This window comes from Coffea arabica, chromosome 6e, assembly GCF_036785885.1.
Source record: "Coffea arabica cultivar ET-39 chromosome 6e, Coffea Arabica ET-39 HiFi, whole genome shotgun sequence".
In the NCBI taxonomy this organism is placed as follows: Eukaryota; Viridiplantae; Streptophyta; class Magnoliopsida; order Gentianales; family Rubiaceae; genus Coffea; species Coffea arabica.
Window position 1 is genome coordinate 60,697,845 of NC_092321.1, and position 14,848 is coordinate 60,712,692.

General features: G+C 36.4%; 1 protein-coding gene across 1 annotated transcript; it reads right to left on the minus strand.

The window, feature by feature from the left end:
* Positions 1-10,676: 10,676 nt before the first annotated feature.
* On the minus strand, positions 10,677-12,846 carry LOC140009989 (uncharacterized). Its single transcript, XM_072056348.1, has 2 exons — positions 11,658-12,846; positions 10,677-11,533 (listed from the first exon to the last, which is right to left on the minus strand). Exons 1-2 carry the CDS (start codon positions 12,844-12,846, stop codon positions 10,677-10,679), a joined length of 2,046 nt encoding a protein of 681 aa, XP_071912449.1.
* Between the last annotated feature and the right edge of the window lie 2,002 nt (positions 12,847-14,848).

A 14,848-nucleotide genomic window follows, 5' to 3' on the forward strand; every position in this document is an offset into this window, starting at 1 on the left:
GAGATTTATGTATACTGATACACCATGAAAATAAATAATTTTACAATTAGTTGACAAACCAAGTTTGAATAATCATATGAGAAAGCAGAGAAATTCCTAGTACATCTTAGTAAATAAAGTAGTTGTACTAGAACTTATATTTTAAAAAAAAAAAATTTCGTATAAGTAAGAGGTCTCAAACTCAGGATATCTCACTTACACTATCCCTCCCGTACCACCCAATCCATCCCTCCACACCCCCCCGGGTACTAGAACTTATATATTAATCAGGCACGAAGGCAAAAGCTTCAAACCATAAGATTTAGAAGTTTTTTTTTTTCCAATTCTATGTCTTAGAACAAAGACACAGATCAAGAGTCTCTAAAATCACTATTTCCAATTCTATGGTGTAGTGTAGATAACATGTCAAGAGATGTAGACACTAATACAATAAATATAGATATTAAGACAATAATATGCAAAAACACAACAAATCTTAGCAGTCCCTAATAAGTGTGTCCCCAAATCAATTTCATCCATCCAATTTCAAGTTGAGCACATTCCTACCATTAAATGCACCATGCAATCCAACCTGCAATTGTATGAACCCTATCCCCAAAGACACATCTTTACTAAATTTTGCCTTGAACAGGTTCCCATAGATTTTGGATCAATTGGTTTCGATTTGTGCACTCCAATCGCGAGTGCTATAAGCAGACTGGGAAAATTTCCTCTATTTCCTTCAGTTATACATTGTAAGATAGCTGAAAACTAGGTAAAAAAGTAAAGTATATCAACTAAACTAGAATGAAATGAATTAAAACCAATAGTATAGGTTTGGCAGATTCGAGACTTATAGCTTTAGCTACATATTTAGTAGTTTGTGGTAGCGCATTAAATAAAGAAAATATAATAAATAATTGTGCGCACACCACTGGCATGTCATATTTATGGTGATAAATTAAACTGAAATAAGCCAATACCATAGGTTGCTAGACTTGGAGATTTATAGCTTTACCTCCACAGGCTTATATTGATTCCAATTAACCCATATTTGATGGTTGCAAATAAGTTCTTGGTATATATTGAAATGAAAAACCATTCACATAGATTTCATTTGCAGGTGCTGATGATGTGGATTCTTAATATTTCAGTTAACTAGTTATTTTGCTTGATGGGAGATTGGTAGCTTTAGCTTCATAAGTTTTGGCACCAGTTTCAATCAGTCCCTATAAAATGGCTTGAAATAAATTATTCCGTGAGCCCTTCTTTCATCTGAAGCTTATGGTACTGCAATGAAATGAATTAAAACCAATAGTATAGATTTTATTTGCATACTTGAAAGTATTTCATCTAGCTCGTTTGGCTGATTTGAAAATTATAGTTTTAGCTCTATAGCTGATGGTCCAAGGCACTGCATTAAATGAACAAGTAATAAATAATTGTATACGCCCCTCTGGCATGTCATGTTTATAATACTGCATTAAAATGAAATTAGGCAATACCATATGTTGCTAGACTAGAAAATTTATAGCTTTAACTCCACAAGCGTGCACTAGTTCCTAGTAATCCCTTTTTTATGGTTTCAAATAAGTTCAAGGGAATACATTGAACATGAAAAACCATTAACATAGGTTTAATTGGCATATGCTGACATGCATACTTACCTTTTCACCTAACTAGTTATTTTGCTCGATGGGAGATTGATAGTTTTAGGTTCATAAATTTGTTACTAGTTTTAATCTGTCCTTTTAGAATGCTCTGAAATAAATTACAATAAGCAGGGGTGTGAATCGGAATCGAAATTGGTAATTCAAAACTTTGAAATCAGAATTTTTCGAAATTTTGGCATCAGAATTTTCAACTGAATTTGATTTCGAATTCACCAACGCCAAATTCGAATCTATTCCGAATTCACCGAATTTAGGAACATAAAAATTATTATTATTATATAAATGTTATATTACATATATATATATATTATATATATGAAAAATGAATTTGAAATTGAAATAGAAAATTTGAATTCCGATTTCAAATGGTGAATTCGAAATCAGAATTTCCTATTTGAAAAATTCCATTACCGAATTCAAACCAAATTCGCATAATTCGAAATCGAAAAACCCGACTTCAGTCCCGAATTCCGAATTACTGATTTCGAAAATTTTAAATTTGATTTAATTTTAAATTCGATTGGTAAATCGAAATTTTTCGATTTTGCACACTCCTAACAATAGGAGTGTCAAACTTATGGCATCACAATGAAATGAATTAAAACCAGTAATATAGGTTTTATTTGCATACTTGAAGCATTTCAACTAGCTGGCTTGGCAGATTTTCAAGATTATAGCTTTAGCTCCATATATGATAGATATGGCACTGCTATCAATGAAATAAGTAATAAATAATTGTGAACGCCCCCTCTTGCACGGCATGTTATGGTACTGCATTAAAACAAAATAAGCCAATATCATAGGTTACTAGTTTCGAGTAATCCCTTTGTTATGGTTTCAAATAAGTTAAAAAGTTACAACATTGAAATGAAAAACCATTACCCTCAAAAAAAAAATGAAAAACCATTTACATAGGCTTCATTTGCATATGCTGATATGCTTACTGTATTTCATCTAACTAGTTATTTTGCTTGATGGGAGAATGACAGATTTAGCTCCACAAGTTTGGCACTAGATTTTGTTAAGCCTTTCGTAATAATAGTTATGGTACTACGTTGAAATTAGGCGTGTCAATAAGTAGAGTATGAATTGCATCCATTTGATATGGATTCAAACCCATTAAACAAATTCATACCCAGACCCAAAACTTTATAGGTCTGAAAAAGTAAATTCAATCCCGAACCCTCGTGGATTTAGATATCCAATGTGTATGCATGAATATTTTTCAGAACATATAGTAAAGAACTAAACGAAAATTATTTTGAAAATATATAGAGTTCAAAAATAACATAAATACCATCTGATTTTAATTTTCAAATAATAAAATTACATTCAAGATGTTGAATGCAATATTATAAACTCAAAGAAATAACTATTATCAACTAAAACTATTTATTTTCAAAGTTTCGTTTGCATCTACATTCAATCTTTCATTTGTTTACTTTTACTTTTTCACCTTTTCCTAAAACGGTTTGTATCAGTTACAATGACTTAGAATATTATATTATTTTATAAATTTATTGATATATATATATATATATATATATATATAATTTATGCATGGGTTTGGTTAATGTCGGATATGGATCTAGATTTGGGTTTGGATTATAGAAAATAAATCATACCCGAACCCATGACTCTCTTATAGGGTCTGAATTTGAGTAAGCTCTAGGTTTGACAAATTAAACCAAACCCTTTCACATATGTTAGGTCTGTATTGAATTTAAATAAGATCCGACCCATTGACATGCCTAATTGAAATGAAACAAATTAGTAGGTAGATGATACTATCACAGCAAAAATTTTCGTGTCAAAGCAAACTGCCTTAAAAGTCCCAAATGCCCTTCACTACCTGTAGTCAAAATTTCTATGTTCTACGACCCACCAAAACACACACTTCCTCGCTCTCTCCTCTCTTGTTGGGGAACCTAGGGGTGCAAACGAGTGGCTCGAGTCGAGTTCGAGCTGGCCGCAAAATATTAAACTTGAGCTTTGTTGGGTGTCAAACCAGCAAAAATAAAATTCCTACTCTTAAGTCACGAATTAAGTCCACTATGGTACTGGAGCAGGGACTTAGGCTGTGCAATGGGTTACTAGCTTCACCCTGGTGCCAGAGTTTGCTTGATCCGATATACCAAAGTATATTAATTACGTGAAAGACAAAATTCGAATATAGCAGCGAGCAGGGTCGAATCCACAGGGACTTGGGAATTTATTTTGAATGAATGTAACATTAAATAAAAATGGGGGGAATTGATATGGAACTGTCTAATTTAATTGCTCAAATTAAAAATATAAAGTAAATTAACGGAAGGAAAATCTCTAGTCAAAGGTATAATCTCCACTAATGGTTCGAATCACTGATCACAGATGCAGAGATAAAATCTTTCATTTACAAATAAACTGGTTATGGTTGTCAACAAGCTCTGACAACCTGCCTAACCTTCCTGATTCGATAACCACAACAAGCTCTGTAGTTATTGCCCTAACCAATTAAGCAGTCCTAAACACGCTCTTAGGATTTAACCTATTGACAGCATTAATCATTAGACTGGCCACCAATTATAACCAACAAACACACACGCTCGGTTTATTTAGGCTATATCATATATTTCCGCAACAACGACTCAAAAGTTTCTACTACAATTGAATCATATCACTTGCCACATGCACTAAAATTACCCAACAATTACGGATTGAGCACTCTTAGATGGCTGTTAATTACTCACACAATTAAACAGTGATCAAGTATTTAATTGCAAGAAATAATCATATGCATAAGTGAACAGGAAATATATAAATACTTGCAAATTAAAGAACGTAGGGAAATCAATTCGATCTCACAGTTTTGTCGAACCAAAGCTTCGATTTAACCTCTGACTAGATGAAGAAATTAGCCACTCCTCATAGTTGAATTGCAGCCAAAAGTACTGGATTGCAAAGGCATTGCGTTTTTACTAGAAAACAAGGAATAAAAGATGTTTTTCCCGTTGGGGAATATTGTCGAACACCTGGCGTGTGTCAGAGGCCAGTCCAGAGAAAGGAAACTAGAACTAAACTAAAAAGCTAAACTAGAGGTGTCCTTTTTCTTCTGTACGTCCTCTCCTTAAAAAGCCAAAAGTAAGATGACTAAAAGCTCTCTCCGGTGGTCCCCACACATGTGGACAAAGTCTCCAAAATTACTTCTTCTTCCAAGTCTCTCTACGTTGCTTTTTTTGAAGAGCCCAAATGACCTATAGCTTTGTGGTCCCCACGAATCCAAGGCCTAAGGATTGAAGCCCTTAGAAGTCTCCATATTCTCCATAAAGTCCCTCCTTTTTGGTAGTTTTCTGCTTCATTCCTGAAATTAAGTCCAGATACCAAATATGAGTAAATATCAGCAATTAACACAATATTTGTCAGGGATAGAAGGGGAAATCAATAATAAAATTACTAACAAATTACCCCCTATCAATTCCCCCCACACCTGAATCATGCTTGCCCTCAAGCATGGGGAAAGTATACAGACACCAAAATTTGATACTGGTCATTGCTCTATCTACCAAATTGCCAAGATATTCAAGAGAGAACCATATATCGAATCCAAGAAGCATCCCCCCCAGTTAGCCCCTGAACCACAAGCTCCTTCAATTTCCGAATTAACTATTCTAAGGAAAAGGAATGACACACAGCATTTATCAGCTAATGGTCCAAATATTCACACAAGTCCCCATATTAAGTCCATAAACCAGCAAGCTTCCCTATTATTTATTCTTTTTTTTTCTTTTTTCTTTCCTTTTTTTTTTGTTTTTTTAAGGCACATAATAATATTTGACACAAGAAGACTTAGTCTCTAGCCGCCGGAGCCTTTTGACGCGAACTCCAACATTTTTAGATGAAGGAGCCTGGTTACTCAGCTCCTACCGCTATACGATCACGTACTCATATAAAGTACCACCTTTTGACGCGAGAATCGACACTTTAGGTGCAGATCCCCGGTTACTCAGTAGTAACTCATAGCGGAGTACAGTCCAGATTATTCACAGCCAAACAAAGCCAAAAACACATAATAACAACACTAAGAACCAAAAATAGGAGCAGCTCGCCTCATTATTGCCAAACATAGAGAACTGGAGTCAATATTGGACCAGTTCACATTAAAATGCCAACAGACATTCCCTATGCCTAGAAAAGTTAACAAAGAAATCAAAAAAAATCAAGCAGTCCGATATTCACCAAGGAGATGTCTTGGACCCAACCACATTAACCCGATACATACTTATTTTAAAAACTTGGCAAAAGTAGAATTAGAACCAATAAGCCAACACCCAATTTTTTCTCTTGTCTTTTTTTTTTTTTTTTTTTTCGCAGGAGAGATAAGCCCCCATAAGAAAGAAAGAAAATGAGCAACTAGAAATAAAACTAACAACTAAAGAAAACTAAAAACACTAGCACCCCATTAGATCCCCCCACACCTATAGGACACATTGTCCTCAATGTGACAAATAACCAACAAAAGTGGGTGAGAGGACAGCAACACTTCCCTGAAATCCGGTCAAAGAGGTGGACGAGGTGGAGCTGGAGGAGGAAAACCCGTATGATGCAGAAATTGTGCCAAATTCTATGCTATGCCAGCTACATTGGTATCGACGTTGGCCATGCGAGCCTCCAAAGCCTGAACCTGGAAAATTAAGAAGAGAGGAAGAAATGAGCTGAAAGCGCGTTTCTGAAGCCTTTATTGGGACACATAAAACGCGAGTTAAAACGCGCCTTCAACTCGCGTTTTATAAGTCGCGTTTCCTGCGCAAATCTTGCAGAAATGAAAACGCAACTGAAAACGCGCCTACAACTCGCGTTTTATAGTCGCGTATCACGGTGGCTTTCGGACGATTCTGATTGTGAGCTTCCTGCACGTCATCACACGGGCACGTCAAGACTGAAGGGCACCTATAAATCGGCAAAAACGAAAACTGAAACCCAAAATTAGTCGAATTCAAGGAGAACACCTCTAAACTACCACACGGAATTGAACAAACAATTAAAAGGAACAATTGGGTTGCCTCCCAAAAGCGCCTTTCTTTAATGTCTTTGGCTAGACAAAATAATGCTTCAATCAGAGAGTTCAGGCACTGCAAGGGTCACCTCCTTAACATTATTAACTTGAAATCCTTCATAAAAAGGTTTGAGACGATGACCATTAACCTTAAAAATCTTGTCAGTGTGAAGACTTTGAATTTCTACTGCACCATGAGGAAACACATTAGTCACAATAAAAGGTCCAATCCAACGAGAACGCAATTTACCAGGAAAAAGTTTAAGTCCAGAGTGAAAAAGAAGTACTTTTTGACCAATACAAAAAATTTTCCTTGAAATTGCTTTATCATGAAATGCTTTTGTCTTCTCCTTATAAATGCAAGAACTCTCATATGCATCATTTCGGATTTCCTCCAACTCTTGCAATTGCAACTTCCTGTGTTCTCCAGATTCATCCATCCGCATATTATAATTTTTAACTGCCCAATATGCCCTATGTTCCAATTCCACAGGTAGATAACAAGGTTTGCCAAAAATTAATCGGTAAGGAGACATACCTATGAGGGTCTTAAAAGCTGTACGGTAAGCCCAAAGTGCATCATCTAAGCGCAAACTCCAATCCTTTCTATTGGGATTCACCGTCTTTTCAAGTATCGACTTGATTTCTTTATTGGAGATTTCTGCTTGACCACTAGTCTGCGGATGATAGGACGTAGAGACCCGGTGAGTGACGCCATATTTCTTCAACAATGCTTCCATTACTCGATTGCAGAAGTGTGTCCCTCGGTCACTGATAATTGCTCTTGGCGTGCCATACCTGACAAAAATATGAGATTTAATAAAATCAACTACAACCTTAGCATTGTCAGTCCTAGTTGCCTTAGCCTCTATCTACTTTGAGACATAATCAACTGCAAGTAATATATACATATTACCAAAAGAGGAAGGAAATGGACCCATAAAATCTATACCCCATATATCGAAAATTTCACAAACTAGTATAGGAGTAAGAGGCATTTGATCTCTATGGCTTAAATTACCTGTCTTTTGACAATTTGCACATGATTTACAAAATAAGTATGCATCACTAAACAAAGTTGGCCAAAATAAACCACACTCTAAAACCTTTCTTGCAGTTCGCTTAGGGCCAAAATGTCCACCACACGCATATGAGTGACAAAAAGATAAAATTGATGGAACCTCTTCTTTAGACACACACCTGCGAATAATTTGATCAGAACAATATTTTCACAAGTATGGTTCATCCCACACATAATATTTAACATCACTTTTAATTTTTTCCTTTTGAACTCTAGACAAATCATTAGGTAGCGTTCTAGTAACCAGATAATTCACTAAATCAGCGTACCAGGGAGTTGTCTTTTGAACTACAAAAAGATGCTCATCTGGAAAATTATCCTTCAAGGGAGCAGGTCTTTCACTATTGATCAAACGACTGAGATGATCAGCAACCATATTTTCGGCACCCCTTTTGTCTTTAATTTCCAAATTAAATTCTTGGAGTAGGAGAATCCACCTTATAAGTCGTGGTTTGGCCTCTTTCTTGTTGAGCAAATATTTCAAAGCTGCATGGTCAGAATAAATAATGACTTTAGTGCCAAGTAAATAAGAACGAAATTTTTCTAAAGCAAAAACAATAGCTAAAAGCTCCTTTTCCGTAGTCGAATAATTGCATTGGGCACCATCCAAGGTCCTCGAGGCATAATAAATGACATAAGAAGCTCTGCCCTCTTTCTGGCCAAGTACTGCACCAACAGCAAAGTTGCTGGCATCACACATTATCTCGAAAGGAAGACTCCAGTTTGGTGGTCGAACCACTGGTGCTGAAGTCAATGATCCCTTGAGCGTGTCAAATGCACTCTTGCAATTATCATCAAAATGAAATACCACATCCTTTTGAAGTAATTTGCATAGAGGATGGGATATCTTTGAAAAATCTTTGATGAAACGCCTATAAAAACCTGCATGGCCAAGAAAAGAGCGAACTTCCCGCACACTTGCAGGGTAAGGTAAACATTTGATAATTTCTACCTTAGCCTTATCTACCTCAATTCCTTTTGCAGATACCACATGGCCTAAAATTATGCCTTGGTCTACCATAAAATGGCATTTCTCATAATTTAAAACAAGATTAGTCTCAATGCACCTTTTAAGAATTTTTGTGAGGTTAGTTAAACATTCATCAAAAGAATTACCATAGACAGTAAAATCATCCATAAACACTTCTATGATATTCTCCACATAATCAGAAAATATACTAACCATACACCTTTGGAATGTAGCAGGCGCATTACAAAGACCAAAAGGCATTCGTCTATAGGCAAATGTACCAAAAGGGCAAGTAAATGTGATTTTCTCTTGATCTTCAGGCGCCACTGGAATTTGTAGAAAACCTGAAAAACCATCAAGACAGCAATAATGAGATTTTCCTGCCAACCTTTCCAACATCTTATCAATAAAAGGCAATGGAAAATGATCTTTACGAGTTAATGCATTTAATTTTCTAAAATCGGTACAAACTCTCCACCCATTTTGAACTCGAGTGGGCACTAACTCACCTTTAGGATTTTCAATAACAGTAATTCCTGTCTTTTTAGGAACTACTTGAACAGGACTTACCCACTTACTATCCGAAATGGGATAGATTATACCTGTGTCAAGAAGTTTTAAAACTTCTTTCTTCACTACCTCCATCATTGGTGGGTTCAATCTCCGTTGAGCCTCTCTCGAAGGCTTAGCACCATCTTCTAACAAGATGCGATGCATGCAAGTGGCTGGACTTAATCCTTTTATGTCAGCCACTGTCCATCCTATTGCCTCCTTGTGGTCCTTCAACACCCGAATTAGTTTTTCTTCCTCTAAAGCAGTCAATTTACTGGAAATTATTACTGGGAGTGTATCTCCATCTCCCAAGAATGCATACTTTAAATTATCCGGTAACTGCTTTAATTCCACCTTCGGGGCTTGCACAATAGATGGCAAAAGCTGTGAATGAGACAGAGGTAATTCCAAGTAAGACACATTGGAAAATTCTGGACAAAGAGAATTCAATTCAAAAATAACTTCCTGCAATTCAAAAGGAAAAACAAACTTCCCTTTTATCTTTTGCAAATTTTCCTGACAGAGACCAGTAGAAATAGCAACCTTCAACGCATCGTCATTATTAAATTCAAAATTTTGCTGCGCCAAAGAATCAATTACATCTATAACAAAAATTGAATGAGATTCACCAGGATATTTCATGGCATCATAAATACTAAATTTAATAGGGGTGCCAATTTTCGACACGACCTGAAAACACGACACGAACCTAACACGAAATTAATGGGTTTGGGTTGAGGTTTTGGGAATTCGGGTCAGAATCGGGTTGGACCCGATGAACCCGAAAAGAAAACAGGTCGATTTCGGGTCAACCCGTGGTGACCTGATATGACCCGATATGACCCGTTTACGAATTAAAAATAATTTAATAAATATAAAAATAATTTAATAAATATAAAAATAATTTTATCTAACTAACCTAAGTTATTCTTTTTTTTAAAGGCATTAATTACTTAATCATAAATGAATTTATTTAATTTGTGTGAAGTTGAAATTATTATATTTGGACAAATAATATATTATATTATTTTTTACTTTTATACTGTTTTAATTTATTTTATATTTTGTTTGGGATAAAACACTTTTACGGTGTTTAATTTATTTTAGATTTGGTTTGAAATTACTTATTTAAATTTTTATTACTTGATTATGTAATTAGTTTTGTGAGAAATTGATTTTATTAGAAATTACAGTGATAAATTAATAAATTAAAATTAAGTTTCGGGTCATTTCGGATCGACCCGCCAACCCGTCAACCTGAAATTTTCGAGTTCGGGTCAGCATACCTGACCCGTCACGGGTTGGCGAGTCGGGTTCGGGTCAACAGATTTTCTGGCGGGTTGACCCGAACCCGACCCGCCAACCTGATTTGGACCCGAATTGCCACCCCTAAAATTTAATAACATCACCATCAAATTCCATAGTCAATGTGCCAGTGAAAACATCAATTTTTGTTCTAGCAGTTTTCAAAAATGGTCTCCCTAACAGTATTGGAGATGAATTAGAATTATCATCCTCCATATCAAGCACATAAAAATCTGCAGGAAAAATCAAATTATCAATTTGCACTAAAATATCCTCCAAAACTCCATCAGGATAGGCATTTGATCGATCAGCCAGTTGAATTATTACGCCCGTCTCTTTTAAAGGCCCAATGTTCATCAAATTATAAATAGAACGAGGCATAACATTTATCGAAGCACCCAAATCCAACATAGCTTTTTCAATTTTAATATTACCTATTTTGCAAGGGACAGTAAACATACCTGGGTCCTTGCATTTAGGAGGCAATTTTTTCTGCAAAACTGCCGAAACATTTTCTCCCATATGCACTTTCTCGTTTCCTTTCAACTTTTTCTTACCAGTGCATAACTCCTTCAAAAATTTAGCATATCTAGGAATTTGCTTAATTGCATCTAAAAGAGGGATATTTACCTCAACTTTTCGAAAAGTGTCCAAAATCTCCTGTTCTTGCTCTTGCTTTTTGGACTTTGCCAGTCGACTAGGAAATGGAGGCGGAGGTGTAACCACTTGTGTTGATTTTTCTCCAAAATCTGGTTGTTCCAAGGCTCTAGGTTGAGACACATTCCCCTCTTTTTCGAGCTCTTCCTTGATTGCTTGTTCAGAAATTTTCTTGCTCGGCTCAGGCAACTCTTTGCCACTTCTTAATGTGATGGCACTAGCATTTTGCTTGGGGTTGACAATTGTCTGTGAAAGGTAGCTTTCCAGATAATTGGGACTCCAATCTATTGACTGTGGAAGCTAACTGGCTCATTTGATTCTCCAAATTATGAATGCTAGTTTTCGTCTCCTGTTGAAATTGTTGAGTGTTAGTAGCCAAAGATTTCACAATATCCTCAAGTGACATACCTGATTTAGGAGCAGGTTGTTGCTGTGAAAGTTGAGGTCTAGGTTGATATTGTGACTGTTGTGGAAATCCTGGTGGCCTTACTGCATAATTAAAATTAGGATGATCCCTCCATCCTGGATTATAGGTGTTTGCATAGGGATCATACCGTCTCTGAGGTGGTCCTGGAAATCCAACTGCATTAGCCTGCTCAGTCGAATCATCTTGGAGTGTGGGGCACATATCTGTTGGATGACTCGAACCATAGCAGATTCCACATGTTTTCAATTGCTGCATTTGTCCTATAGCTAACTTTTCAACCAAAGAAGTTAGACAATCTAATCTTTGCTCTATTGAAGAATTACTTACCTCATTGACTCTACGAGTCGTGTTATCCTGTCTGTCTCCAAATTGTTGAGCATTTGCAGCCATACTCGATATCAAATTTCTTGCCTCCGTGGGTGTTTTATTCACTAAGGAGCCCCCACTGGCAGCATCAATAATTCTTCTGTCAGTTTGGGACAGACCCTCATAAAAATACTGGATGAGGAGTTGGTCAGGAATTTGATGATGAGGACAACTAGCACATAGTTGCTTGAATCTTTCCCAATATTCATGTAGAGTCTCTCCATTGAATTGTCGAATTCCACAGATGTCTTTCCTAATGCTTGCAGCTCGGGATGCAGGAAAGAATTTTTTTAGAAAATGCTTCTTCATGTCTATCCATGTGGATATTGACCCAGAGGGCAGATAATAGAGCCAATCCTTAGCTTTATCGGCTAAGGAAAATGGAAAGGCTCTTAATTTAATTTGCTCCTCTGTGACTCCCTGGGGTTTCATTGTCGAGCAAACCACATGGAATTCTTTGAGATGCTTATGGGGATCTTCACCTGGTAAGCCATGAAAAGAAGGAAGTAAATGGATTAGTCCAGATTTTAACTCAAATGCAACCTCTAATGTAGGATAAGTAATGCATAGGGGCTGTTGATTTAAATCTGGTGCAGCCAATTCTCTCAATGTCCGTTCATTAGCCATGGTGCTATTTATCTCTTCCGTCTCACTAAATGAATCTACAAAATCTACTACTGAATTATGTCCAGTAGATGAGGAGGATGCCTCTGCTCGTTCTCTTGTTGCTTTTCTCAATGCACGAGCAGTCTTCTCTATCTCAGGATTATATTGCAGTTCACCTGTACGAGAAGATCTAGGCATAAACCAGTAACAATAAAAATAAAAATAAAAATAAAATAAAAATAAACAAAGAAAATAAAATTCAAAGAAAATAAATTTATTTTGACACCAAGTCCCCGGCAACGGCGCCAAAATTTGTTGGGTGTCAAACCAGCAAAAATAAAATTTCTACTCTTAAGTCACGAATTAAGTCCACTATGGTACTGGAGCAGGGACTTAGGCTGTGCAATGGGTTACTAGCTTCACCCTGGTGCCAGAGTTTGCTTGATCCGATATACCAAAGTATATTAATTACGTGAAAGACAAAATTCGAATATAGCAGCGAGCAGGGTCGAATCCACAGGGACTTGGGAATTTATTTTGAATGAATGTAACATTAAATAAAAATGGGGGGAATTGATATGGAACTGTCTAATTTAATTGCTCAAATTAAAAATATAAAGTAAATTAACGGAAGGAAAATCTCTAGTCAAAGGTATAATCTCCACTAATGGTTCGAATCACTGATCACAGATGCAGAGATAAAATCTTTCATTTACAAATAAACTGGTTATGGTTGTCAACAAGCTCTGACAACCTGCCTAACCTTCCTGATTCGATAACCACAACAAGCTCTGTAGTTATTGCCCTAACCAATTAAGCAGTCCTAAACACGCTCTTAGGATTTAACCTATTGACAGCAGTAATCATTAGACTGGCCACCAATTATAACCAACAAACACACACGCTCGGTTTATTTAGGCTATATCATATATTTCCGCAACAACGACTCAAAAGTTTCTACTACAATTGAATCATATCACTTGCCACATGCACTAAAATTACCCAACAATTACGGATTGAGCACTCTTAGATGGCTGTTAATTACTCACACAATTAAACAGTGATCAAGTATTTAATTGCAAGAAATAATCATATGCATAAGTGAACAGGAAATATATAAATACTTGCAAATTAAAGAACGTAGGGAAATCAATTCGATCTCACAGTTTTGTCGAACCAAAGCTTCGATTTAACCTCTGACTAGATGAAGAAATTAGCCACTCCTCATAGTTGAATTGCAGCCAAAAGTACTGGATTGCAAAGGCATTGCGTTTTTACTAGAAAACAAGGAATAAAAGATGTTTTTCCCGTTGGGGAATATTGTCGAACACCTGGCGTGTGTCAGAGGCCAGTCCAGAGAAAGGAAACTAGAACTAAACTAAAAAGCTAAACTAGAGGTGTCCTTTTTCTTCTGTACGTCCTCTCCTTAAAAAGCCAAAAGTAAGATGACTAAAAGCTCTCTCCGGTGGTCCCCACACATGTGGACAAAGTCTCCAAAATTACTTCTTCTTCCAAGTCTCTCTACGTTGCTTTTTTTGAAGAGCCCAAATGACCTATAGCTTTGTGGTCCCCACGAATCCAAGGCCTAAGGATTGAAGCCCTTAGAAGTCTCCATATTCTCCATAAAGTCCCTCCTTTTTGGTAGTTTTCTGCTTCATTCCTGAAATTAAGTCCAGATACCAAATATGAGTAAATATCAGCAATTAACACAATATTTGTCAGGGATAGAAGGGGAAATCAATAATAAAATTACTAACAAATTACCCCCTATCAATTCCCCCCACACCTGAATCATGCTTGCCCTCAAGCATGGGGAAAGTATACAGACACCAAAATTTGATACTGGTCATTGCTCTATCTACCAAATTGCCAAGATATTCAAGAGAGAACCATATATCGAATCCAAGAAGCATCCCCCCCAGTTAGCCCCTGAACCACAAGCTCCTTCAATTTCCGAATTAACTATTCTAAGGAAAAGGAATGACACACAGCATTTATCAGCTAATGGTCCAAATATTCACACAAGTCCCCATATTAAGTCCATAAACCAGCAAGCTTCCCTATTATTTATTCTTTTTTTTTCTTTTTTCTTTCCTTTTTTTTTTGTTTTTTTAAGGCACATAATAATATTTGACACAAGAAGACTTAGTCTCTAGCCGCCGGAGCCTTTTGACGCGAACTCCAACATTTTTAGATGAAG